Here is a 12,359-nt window from a genome sequence, read left to right on the forward strand (position 1 = left end):
CTGGCGACCGGCACCGCCAGGCGCTTTCCAGCCGCTGCTCCCCCAGCCCGTAGCACTGCCAGGGCTTTGGGTGACCCAAGGGCAGGACCTGGCACTCAGCCTTGGGCAACCTCAGGCAACTGTAGTAGAGATGGAAATGTAGGAGTAGCAGGACTTGGGAACAGCACTTAAGTTTTCTTTTAAAAGCTGGGAATCGGTAATGGGAGACTTCTGCCTGGCTCAGTTGGCCTGGTCCAGAGATGCATATGCACGTGCTCTTTGATCCTTACAATCCCACGCAGCAGGCACCAGTCAGATCCACTGGAAAGAAATGATCTCACTGGTGGAAACAATGGTAACGTGATGCACATGATGCACACTGCTGCGGAGCCAGGGGTCAGTGGTGGCTTCCACTTGGGTTTGGTGTAGAGACAATACCTTTCCCCTGCCCACCCGGCCCCCAGCACTCTCTCCCCAGTTTTCAGGCTTGTCTCATTTCCTAGTGTAAGAATTGCAGCGTAATAGTGTATGTGGAGCTGTCTCCAGAAAGCAGCTGTCCTGCCCCACTGACAGGTAACCCAGAAGCGTGTCTCATGCCGACCTCCCGCTCAGGGTCTGTGCTGTTGGCTGGTGTCCTGAAGCCTAAAGCTCCAGCTGGGGAAGGCCTGTGCAGCCACCCTGAGCTGAGATCATTGATGCAGCACTTCTGCTCCACGCCACCAGGGACACGAGCAGAGCAGAAGAGATTGAGCTATCTCGTCCTTGCCCCTGTGCTTTTTTTGAAATTAATCTCTGCTGCACTTTAGGCAGAATGCAAATTATAACATTATACTCAGGCTTTTCATAGAGGGAGAATGTAACTGTGACAGCAGTCTTTATTGTATCTAAATGCGCTCAGAAACTGGAAAGGTTTAACTTATTTCAAACTTAAGTCTCTTTTAACAGTCTTTTAACCAGCAGCTTTCTGGCTGGTAGGACTTGATATCTCCCTCCTTCTTTGGAATTGTCTTACAGAGAATAAGACTTTCTTGTGCAGGAAGAAGTGCTTTTTTACTAGAATTTTGCTGACACGTGTTTTTTTTACTGTTTCAGGGTTGTGAATCTGTATATGGCAGTGTCTCAGGACTCAAATCTCACCTTGGCACCTGTACCTTGGTTGGTAGCCTTCCTGTACTCACTGTCTTTTATGCCAGTAGCCTGACTCCCCCTGTCCCCCAAATATGTCCTTGTTCGAGCTGTTTTCCTGCCATCTACCAGTCTGAGCTCCTCCCAGTTTGAGTGCTTCCCTATGTGCTAATGGGTCTGCCGTTGCAAACGCTGCCTGAGGCAAGGAGCAGGCACATGGCAAATTGCAGGCATTTTAGTGAAACTGCAGTCCTACCTGTAGATTCACAGCTACAAGAGCAATACAATACTGGAAACCTCAAAACATCTCTCTGAGCAGTCCTGTGCTTTGTGGGCACAGCTGGTCAGTGATGTGAGAGCTCCTGTAGCTAAAACATTGTCGGTGTGAATAAGAGTTCCTCCTGACTGCTGGGTTATGTCTGAGCAAGGTTTAGATACAATATATAGGCGTATCGGCCATCTAGGCAGCGATTGGTGATGTATTTTTTTTGTTTTGGTGCCAGGGAGACTTTGTGGCTGGTAAATACAAGTGTCTCTTGTGTGAGAAGGAGTTCATTTCAGAGAGCGGGGTGAAGTATCACATCAACTCCATGCATGCTGAGGTAAGGCCAGCAGGATGAAATCCTCCAACCCCAGGCGGTTGGAGGTGGGGAGGGCATCTTGGGTAGGAAATGCTGGATGCTTGCACTGTTTTATTTTTCTCTTGCTTGCTGTTGGGATCAGGGTCCTAGACTCAAGTGGTCATTGATTTGCTTGAACATAGTTGGTCTTACGCATTGGTCTGGGGAGGAAGTGTTCTGTCATGTCACATATCTTGTCCCAGGCTGGTGCTGTTGCTCAATTCAGCTCTTGGGCATTTCCCACACCTTTAGCCAGGCAATTGCCAAATCACGTCTCAATCCTCTGAGGCAGAGTGACACCTGAGGAGGAACATTGGAAAACAGAGCTTTGTTAGGCAGCTGCCTTTCCAGATCTCACATTTCAGGAAACCCTTGTCCCACAAGGCAGCTTTATTATAAGCCCTAACAGGCTTTATATGATCTTTCCACCATCAGTACCAACCTGTTGCCTTCTGAACCCCCCAGGACTGGTTTGATGTGAACACAACTACTACCAAAAGCTTTGAGAAGCTGATGAAAATCCGCCAAAGAGAAGAGCAGAAGAAGCAACGGAAAAAACGTCCTTTGACCCGGGGCAAAAAGAAGAGAACTGGGGCCCTGGCTGCCAAGAAGATCCCCACTGCAGGACCTGAGAAAATCAGGAGAAGTAAGAGAGGTCGTCCACGGCGGGTGGACAATGAGAGCGCAAGCAGTGAGGAAGGGGAGCCCCAAGTTGCACAGAGAGCCGAATTTCCGAAAACTAGCCGCAAGCGAGGCCGGAAATAGATTCCCAGAAGAAAAGGAGTAATCCTAAAGCTTTTCAGTCACAAGCCACACTTCTGTCAGACTCATAACCCACAGCACTAACGTAAGCGACCGAATGTCTTTGGGACTGTGACTCCTTTCTACTCCGTGACCTTGATTTTGAAACTGTTGCCTCTGGTCAGTTGTGAGAGACTTCTAACCAAAGCTGTGGTGCAGAGGCTGCCTCTCCTGGTGTAGTTCCCTTGGACAGTGGCGCTAGCAGTGTGCCCAGTGTAGTTCCTGCTCTGGTTACAGCCCTGGTTTAGGTCACGTTAGTTGCTTGTTTAGTCGCTTCCAGTACAGCAGCTGTGTTGTCATCTTTCTCTGATGGGTGAGATCAGGGTTCTTTTTTAGCAGTTCTCCCTGTAAGTATCTGACTAACACAGTGTTCAGGTCTCTTTAAGGAGGGAATCCTTTCTTGCACAGTATGCACACAAACTCAGCAGCGCTGTGTAGAATAGAAAAGCTTTAGCTTGCCCCATAACTGTCCTGTCTGTTGTCAGCAAGGCTACCACAGAAGAGCAAACACCTTCCTGGCATACACTCCCATCTGCAAGGCGCTGTCTCTGCTTCCTATGCTGATGTTTAGGCCCAGCACCAGGCAGTAGCACATGAGCTCTGGTCTGCTTGGAATTGATGGGACATCGTCGTTACCCTCATCTGGGACCCAGTATTCCCCTGACATCTGTCTTCTGCAGCACTGGGCTTTGGGTGCACGTAGAGGGTCTTCCAGTCCAGTGAGGAATCCTTTTGGAGATTCACTGGCCTTTCAGAGACCCCCAGTAACTGAGGTAATGGGACAACCTTTGTGGGCCCTCTGAAGACCACTTGCTTCAGACTCACCTGGGAAGCAAACTTGCTGCGAGCCAGCGCATCTCTGTAGTAGCAGTCCTGCCAGTGCTGAAACCCAGGTTCCACTGAACTGCCTTGCCCGTGTGGAGCCCTTGCTCCTGTAACGTCCCTTCTTTCGGCACTGTAGACACTGCCTTTGTTGTCTTATATTACCTGTTTCTTTTCAATACTGCTTTCTTTGTGTGAATGAGGTGTATTAGCAGTGGCTTCACTGTGTGGAAAAAGTTCAAAGAAGAGGCTTCATTATTTTAAGTCATGTGTTGCCATGAACTCTGGATCATAGGGAGTATCTCTCTGTGTTCCATAAATGCACAGAAGACATAGAAGCTAGTAGGAAGCAGCCCAGGCCGTCCTACTCTGTCTTCCAGAGAATGGGTTCTCCAGACTTTCTGTTACTCAAAGACTCACCAGACCAGGAAGTTGCAAAATTTTTCCCTGCAGTTTTGCAGACAAGCAAATAGGCAGCTAACTCCATGTTAACTCCCCATGAATTTTCGCCATCTACCAAAGTTTCTGGCTCTGAAGTTCACAGGGCAGCCCTTGCAGCACCCGGTGAACAGGTGGGTTTACGTGTGTGTGCTACCGCCAGAAGAACCACGTTGGCCCTGACAGTGGGAGGTTCTGTACGGCCAGGGTGTTCTCAAGAACTGCCACTCCCAGGGAGTATGCAGAGCAGACCCCAGCTGAGGACGGTCTGCCTGCGATGGGGATTTATGCCTGCGTGAAGGTGGTGAGACAACGAGCAGCGCTCTACTGCAGTTCCACACAGTCGTTACACTGCCTTCTGGAGCCAGCTGTCACTGTGCCTGCAGTGCTGGGCTGGAAGTGTTCACGCGTGGACTTCTGTGCAGGGTGTGGAAGGTTTGCAATGAGAGGGGCAAGATTAGAAGATGACAAAATAAAACATGACCAGTGCAAGAACATGGCTTCCTGTCCGTCCGTGTGTAGCATTCCTGTACCAGCCGTACGGGCACAGCACGCCCCAGCCTCTCACGTGGTTGTCCTGCATGCTCTGCTGCTGTTCTGTTGTCTGCACCGGTTCTCCTCAGTACTCTGCTCTCCACAGCTGTACTTTGACCACACGTGTTTACTGCCTTCCCGCCCAAGAGATGGACAATATGATAAACCCACGAATTAAAGGAGATTTTTCTTAGTGGATTTCAGTCTAGAGTCCTATTTACTGTCATCTATGAATTACTAAACAGCCCTGCTTTCTGAACTTGGATACTTTGTGACCACCTGAATTTTGCAGTTACATCAACAGCATGTTGCCCCACATAATATGGCACATGGAAAAAAATCATTATCAAACAATCCATTTGTGCTCCATTATCCCCCAACTAAACACCTTCCTTGAGGCTAAATTTTCCCATACCCTCAGAGCAGCAGAGCCTCAAGGAAGGTGTTTAGTTGGGGGATTTGCATCATGTGTACCCAGAGCTCTAAGTAACATATCAAACCAGCTAATTGTACAACAGCCTACAGTGCTCAGATTTCCTGTTGAAGTGCCCATGAGTCTACTGTTTGATTCATTGGTAAGAGTTCAGTTAGCCTGGGTCAGAATTCTACTGCGCAGAATCATTGAATGGTTTGGGTTCGACTTTTAAAGACCAACTAGTGCATGCCCCTTTCAGCAGGCAGGGACAGCCTACACTAGATCAGCTCGCTCAAAACCCTGTCCGACTTGACTGTGAAGGTTTCCAGTGATGGGCTGTCCCCAGCTTCTCTGGGCAACTGACTCCAGTGTCTCACCATCCTCTTTGTAAAAATTTTCTTCCTTTTGTCCAAAGTAAACCTATGCTCTTTTAGTTTAAAGCCATTGTCCCTTGTCCTGTCACTAGAGGCACTGGTAAAAAGTGTCTCTCTCATTATTACAAGCCCCCTTTAAATACTGGAAGGCCACAATAAAGTGTCTGAAAAAGTGAGGCGCTCTCAGCCTGTCCTCATGGTAGAGGTGCTCTATCCCTCTGGTTGTTTTCATGGCTCTTGTCTGGACCTGCACTCACAGATCCATGTCTTTCTTGTGCGGGACACAGAAGTGCAGGGAGGTCCCAGCAGAGCAGAGCGGAGGGGCAGAATCCCCTCCCTCACCCTGCTGGCCACACTGCTTTTGATGCAGCCCAGGGTGTGATTGGCTTCCTAGGATACAAGCACACGTTGCCATCTCATGTCCAATTTTTGTGGTATCTCCAAATCCTTCTCCACAGAGCTGCTTTCAATCCCTTCATTCCACTCTCATCTCAGTCCCAGGGGATTGGTCTGACCCATGTCCAAAACTTTGTGCTTGACTTTGATGAGCCTCATGAGGTTTGCATGTGCCTACTCCTCCAGCCTGTGAAGGTCCTGCTGGATGGCATCCCTTCCCTCAGGCAAATCCACAGCACCACACCTTGGTGTCTTCTGCATACCTGCACTCAGTCCCCCTCTCTGCATCACTGATGAAGATATTAAATAGTACTGGTGCCAACACAGACATTTGAGGAACACCACTTGTTACCGGTCTCCCTTTGGACATTGAGCTGTTCATTGACTGCAGCCCTTTGGACATGGCCATCCATCCAGGTCCTTACCCATTGCGTAGTTCATCCATCAAACCCACACCTCTCCAGTTTACAGACAAGGATGTTGTGTGAGACTGTGCTAAAAGCCTTACAGGAGTTTAGGTAGGTGGCATCAGTTGCTGTTGTTTCATCCACCAACACTGTCACTTCATCAGAGAAGGCCACCAGATTAGTCAGGTATGGGTTGCCGTTTGTGAAGCCATGCTGGCTCGCTCAGAGAATCGCCTCCCTGTCATCCATATCTCCCGAGAGGGTCTGCTCCATGATCTTACTGGATGCAGAGATAAGGCTGACTGGTTGGGAGGTCCCAGGGTCCTCCTTTTTACCTTCTTTAAAAATGAGTGTGATCACCAAATCATTAAATTGTTGGAGCTGGAAGGAACCTCTAGAGATCACCCAGTCCAACCCCACCTGCCAGAGCAGGGTCACCCAGAGCAGGTCACGCAAGAACGTGTCCAAGTGGGTTTTGAAAGTCTCCAGAGCAGGAGACTCCACACCCTCTCTGGGCAGCCTGGGCCAGGGCTCCCTGCATTCCAGCTTGTGCCTGTTGCCCCATGTCCTCACATTGGGCACTGGTGAAAGGAGTCCAGCTCCATCCTCCCTGCACCCACTCTTTAGATACTTACATTGACAAGGTCTCCTCTCAGCCTTTGCTTCTCCAGGCTGAATAGTCCCAGCCCTCTTAACCTTCCCTTGGAAGAGAGATGCTCCAGTCTACCAGTCATCTTTGTTGCCCTCTGCTGAACTCTGTCCAGCCGTTTCTGTCTTTCTTGAACTGGGGAGCTCCGAACTGGACACAGTATCTAGATGTGGCCTCACCAGGGCAGAATAGAGGGGAGGGATGATTTCCCTTGACCTACTGGCCGCACTACCATTGGCCTTCTTGGCAAGGCGCATTGCAGGCTCATGGTTAACTTACTGTCTACCAGGTCTCCAAGATCCTCCTCCACAGGGCTGCTTTCTAGAATGTCTGTCCCTAACCTGTATTGGTGCATGTGGGTTTTTTTTCCAGTCACTGAGTGACTAAGTGCCATGACTTTTCAACTATGATGGGGGGTAGCTTAGCAAATGCATCTGTGACTTCCTTCAGGACCCTGGGATGCATTTCATCAGGTTCCATGGATTTGTGTATGTTCAGGTTCCTCAGAGAGTCTTGAACCTGATCTTCCCCTATGATGGGTGAGACTTTATCCCACCAGTCCCTGCGTTGATACTGAGGCAGTTGAGAGATGTGGAAAGAGCAATTGCCAGTGAAAACATGGGGAAAAATGTTGCTGAATACCTCACTTTCTCCATCGAAATTGTGACCAAATCCTATATTGGGGGGTGGTGGTGTGCAATTTCTTCTTTTTTTCAGACTAGTGTACCTGTAGAAACCATGATTATTCTTCACATCCCTTGGAAATCTAGCTCCAGGTGTGCCTTAGCCTTCCTGATTCCACCCCTAAACTCTTGGCTAGAGTTCCTAAACTGTTCCTGGACCTTACACTGCCGTGCTGGTCTCCTGCTTTCCTTTCCTGGTTCCTTGCGCAGGGAATTCATAATTCTTGTGCTCTAAAAAGAATGTCTTCAAAGAGCTGCCAGTTCTTTTGTGCTCCTTTACTCCTGAGGGCAGTTTCCCAGGGGGTTGCATCCAGTGTATAGATGCAAGTTTATATATCTGTATCTGTATCCATATATAGATATGTATGTGCGTGCACACACACATATTTTTGAAGAAGATAACATTCTCTAGTGCAAATTAAAAGAAGGGAGACCTGCAATGAAGTGATTGCTTGGTTATTTGGTGTTTAACCCCCACTCCCGTGCAAACGAACAGACTGCAATAAGCCCCAGAAGGAAAGTAGTTGAGGCAAATAATTTTATATCTGGAGAGGAAGCATATGTGCAAAAAGAACATCCAGTGTTAAATAATGAGGATGGTTGGAGTCTAACCTGAACGATGGTATTTGCTGTACCTATGGTGAGATGTTCTGAAGACAAAAGAGCATCAATATGCAGCTCACTTCAGCAGTAAGAAGTTGCGACTTTCAGGATATCCCCAGTTTAAATGCAGGTGAAATTCAAACACTCTTTGAAAGAGCCTGAGGGCTGTAAGGGTGATACAGAGAGGTTACTGGATGCTTTTCATTTTTGTTCATCTGCTATTTCACCTCCCAACCACCTAGTATTCCATGATGATTCATCATTTCGTTGTGGTTACTTTTCAATTTTTACTGCTCCGTGTAACCCTCACACGTGATCTTAGTCCCTGCCCACGTACTTCCTAGGTCACAGGGGGATATTTTGAACGGCCCAGGGTTAATGTGGGTCCCTACAGGGATTCCCCCAGTGGCCTCACTGCCCTGAAAATGCTCCAAATGCTTCCACTAACCTCCAAGAAGACAACCGCCCTGTTTAACACATGGCAGTCTCACTTTTTAAAGACCTCTGGCTGAGGCACTTTGTCAAAATCTTTCTGAAGTTGAAGTAGCAGATGCAGCAAGAAATAGTCGAAGCCGTGCAGGAAGCCTTCTCTAGAGGTTTACCTGTTTTCAAAATACTTAAAACAGCTGTATAAAGTCTGTCTTCCTTCCACGGGTGTCCTGGTGCCTCCTCCATGCCCCACATCTTTCCTTTGCACGTTAGTCCTCCTCTGTGCCGTAAGCACAGGCTGGTCTCTGCTTTCCTCGGCGAGAAGCAGAGTTCCCACAGCCGGTGCCCCATGTCCCATCTCTCAGTGTCTGGGGCAGAGCAGGGCACTGGCTGCCCCTGCGATGTGGGGCTGGGCTCTGGTGGCCCCAGGAGGAGCAGGGCTGGCCAGGGGCAGGTCATGCACGGGTCTTCACCCACCGCAGCACCTGGCAGCTTCTGCTGTGGCAACTGCCAGCCGAGGGGAGCAGGAGCTGTAGAGAAAGCTGACAACATTGGTTTTGATTTTCCCAGCCTCTTATTTGGTTCTGTCTCACCCAGTAATCACTAGGGTTGTTTCTGCTCATGGTTAGTCTATGTTTAAATAAAGGCTTTATTTGAATAACCAACTGGCCTTTGTCACCTGCTTCTGAAGAAAGGCTTCCTTCTGAGGTGCAATTGCACTTTTTTTAAAAAAATGCCTCTGGGTTAGAAGACCTTTGCACATAATTCAGATGGATTTTTGGACCCGATACAATGTGCATTAAAAGGAACACTGCACCAATTAATATCTCAAAGGAGCTGTGCCATATAACTGCCATCCCCCACCCCAATCTCACTGTTGATCCTGCTGTATTTTAATTATGAAATTGACCTCTTTAATTTTGAAGACAGCTGGCCTTCAGAGTCAAGCAATGCTTTAAGAAGTGCCACCCCTGCTCAGCATTCATTTCATTACCAGCAGGACAGCCGAGCAGCATCCCAGGGTGAGCCCACTGCTCCGGCCGCGCACACTGTGAGCCGGTCCAGGGCTGAGTACCGACCCTGGCCCCGCTCCCAGCACGCTGCTCAGGGAAACGTCCTTGTCAGGGATGGTGCTGCTGCAAGGAAAAGGAAGCTTTGGAAGAGCTTGCCTGGCAAAGGTATCATGTCCACATCTGTGGAGATTTTAAACAAATGCTGGACATACCCCATGCAGGTACAGCTCTGCAGCCGAGCGCACGATGCGTGCTGCGATGCCATCACCCCTGGTGCCGCACAGACAGGAATGGCATACTGCGGCGTAAGGCGCGTCTCCTGTTCTACGGCTCCTGCAAACAACAGAACAGCTCCATTTTTTGGAGCATTCTGGCATCGTTACAGAATTACAGAATTGCCCAAATTGGAAGAGATCTTCGAGTCCAATCATTAACCCAACACTGACAAGTACTCGGCTAAACCACATCCCTGAGGGCTGGGTCTGCCCGACTCCTGAGTCCCTCCAGGGACAGGGACTCCACCCCTGCCCTGAGCAACCCATCCCAGTGCCCAATAACCCTTTCAGTGAAGAAATTCTTCTTAATATCCAGCCTAAACCTCCCCTGGCACGACTTGAGGCCACCTCCCAGGGAGGTGGTTGAGTCACCATCCCTGGAAGTGCTTAAGAGACGACTTGATGTTGCATTGGGGGACATCGTTTTGTGGGTTGATAGGGCTGGGACAAAGGCTGGACTCGATGATCTTCAAGGTGTCTCCAGCTGAAACTATTCTGTGATTCTATGATTTCCTCTCATCCTATCGCTTGTTCCTTGGTACAAGAGCCCGACCCCCCTGGCTGCCCCCTCCTGTCAGGGAGCTGCCGAGAGCGAGAAGGGCTCCCCTCAGCCTCCTCTGCTCCAGCTGAACAGCCCCAGGGCCCTCAGCCGCTCCTCAGCACACTTGGGCTCCAGACCCTGCCCCAGCAGCTCTGCCCTTCTCGGGACACGCTCCAGCCCCTCCAGCTCCTTCTTGTCGGGAGGGGCCCAAACCTGAACCCGGGGCTCCAGGGGGACAATCTCTGCCCTGGCCCTGCTGGCCACACCAGTGCTGACCCAGGCCAGGGTGTCGTCATTAAAACAGTTCAAACATTTCCAAAGTTTCAGCACTGGACAACTTACAGGGAAGTGTGGTAAGTGATCCGAAAAGCTGTCTGATTTATTATAAATGATTTTTAACAATTTTTGGAACAATGGGGAAATCCTTGAGGATTATCAAAGAAAAAAGCCAAACCAACACACACACACCAGCAAGATAATCTCTTTCCTCTCCTAGGAAAAAGAAACAAAAGTCTAGTGTGTGTTTTTTAAAAATGACAATGTCCATCAGTGTCAGTACAAGTACAGCTTGTCAGTCTGAAATCCCACAGGCAAACTAACAGAAGAGTTGACATTAAAGGATATTGTAAGTAAAACCGCCAAACAGGATTTCACAGAGAACGGTGTTCTGTAAACATTATTTGTTAATTAATTACAAGTCTAGACTGGTAAAAGTAGCTATTGACATAATAAATTGCTGTAAGGCAATTTATGATATCAATAGCCCCACATTATAAAAATTGGTCCCAGATTAGAAAACTATTTGTGGAACACATTAAATGCTAGTTAGTAAATTATTGTAAATAAGGATTTGTCCTTGAGAACCCCAGTGTCTGCAGCTATTTGACATATTCATCAAGCTTGGCGCAGGAAGATGTGGTCTCTCTCAGAGGGAAGCAGCCTGAGAATGGTACCTGGGCTCCCAGGAGCAGTATGGGCCACATGATAATGACGATGATGATGATGATGATGATGATGGTGGTGGTGGTGGTGGTGGTGGTGGTAGCAGGGAACAGCTTCTTGAGGGAAGCTGAGCAGGAAAAAGGGAGAAAAGCTACTTGTATGGCAAGGAGAACCCCACTCCTGTTGCTAACCCTGTAGCTCCTCTGCCCATCTATGTTCCGGAGCCCAGTGCCAGGGAGCGGGATGGATGCCTGAGGGAAGAGTTACTCAGTGGGAAGGTGGGCTCAGGGCACCACATCAGCAGTTAACTGCTGTGCCAGTTAAAACCCAACAAGTCCATAGGTCCAGATGGGATCCATACTGGGGTGCTGAGGGAGCTGGGGGAAGAACTGACTAAGCCACTCTCTCATTCATCATCAATCCTGGCTAACTGGGGAGGTCCCAGATGACTGGAGGTTGGCCAACGTGATGCCCATCCATAAGAAAGGCCAGAAGGAGGATCTGGGGAACTATAGGCCAGTCAACCTGTCCTCAATGCCTGGCAAGGTTATGGAGCAGATCATCCTGAGTGCCATCAAGCAACATGTAGAAGATAACCAGGGGATCAGGCCCAGCCAACATGGGTTTACAAAAGCAAGGGTCCGCCTGAACAATCTCATCTCCTTCTGTGACTGGGTGACTCGCCTAGTGGATGAGGGCAAGGCTGTGGATGTGATCTACCTCGACTTCAGCAAAGCCTTTGACACAGTCTCCCACAGCATCCTCCTGGAAAAGCTGGCAGCCCATGGATTGGATGGGTGCACCCTTCGCTGGATAAAAAACTGGTTGGATGGCCGGGCCCAGAGAGTGATGGTGACTGGTGCTGCATCCAGTTGGTGTCCGGTGTCCAGTGGTGTCCCCCAGGGATCAGTGCTGGGCCCTGTCCTGTTCAACATCTTTATTGATGACCTGGATGAGGGAACTGAGTCTACCCTTAGTAAGTTTGCAGATGGCACCAAGCTGCAGGAGAGTGTTGATCAGCCGGAGGGTAGGAAGGCGCTGCAGAGGGACCTGGCCAGGCTGGGTCAATGGGCAGAGACCAACGGGATGAAGTTCAACCAGACCAAGTGCAGAGTCCTACACTTTGGCCACAGGAACTCCCTGCAGCGCTATAGTCTGGAGGAGGAGTGGCTGGGGAGCGCCCAGCAGAGAGGGACCTGGGAGTGCTGGGTGACAACTGGTTAAACATGAGCCAGCAGGGTGCCCGGGTCTGAAACTGCATCAGAGGAGGTTCAGGTTGGATCTCAGGCAGCCCTTCCTCACGGAGAGGGTGC

The 12,359-nt window shown here is 49.5% G+C and overlaps 1 protein-coding gene across 1 annotated transcript in view; it reads left to right on the forward strand.

The window, feature by feature from the left end:
• The window catches only part of ZNF512 (zinc finger protein 512), a 17,043-nt gene extending 14,335 nt beyond the window's left edge, over positions 1 to 2,708 (forward strand). The window contains exons 11-13 of the mRNA XM_009864424.1: positions 1,072 to 1,134; positions 1,608 to 1,706; positions 2,190 to 2,708. Of these exons, the coding sequence (XP_009862726.1) occupies positions 1,072 to 1,134; positions 1,608 to 1,706; positions 2,190 to 2,489 (462 nt within the window). The 3' untranslated portion in view covers positions 2,490 to 2,708. The remainder of the gene's footprint in view (positions 1 to 1,071; positions 1,135 to 1,607; positions 1,707 to 2,189) is intronic.
• Positions 2,709 to 12,359: the final 9,651 nt, after the last annotated feature.

Source organism: Apaloderma vittatum, unplaced genomic scaffold (genome assembly GCF_000703405.1).
Source record: "Apaloderma vittatum isolate BGI_N311 unplaced genomic scaffold, ASM70340v1 scaffold5882, whole genome shotgun sequence".
NCBI classification, from domain to species: domain Eukaryota; kingdom Metazoa; phylum Chordata; class Aves; order Trogoniformes; family Trogonidae; genus Apaloderma; species Apaloderma vittatum.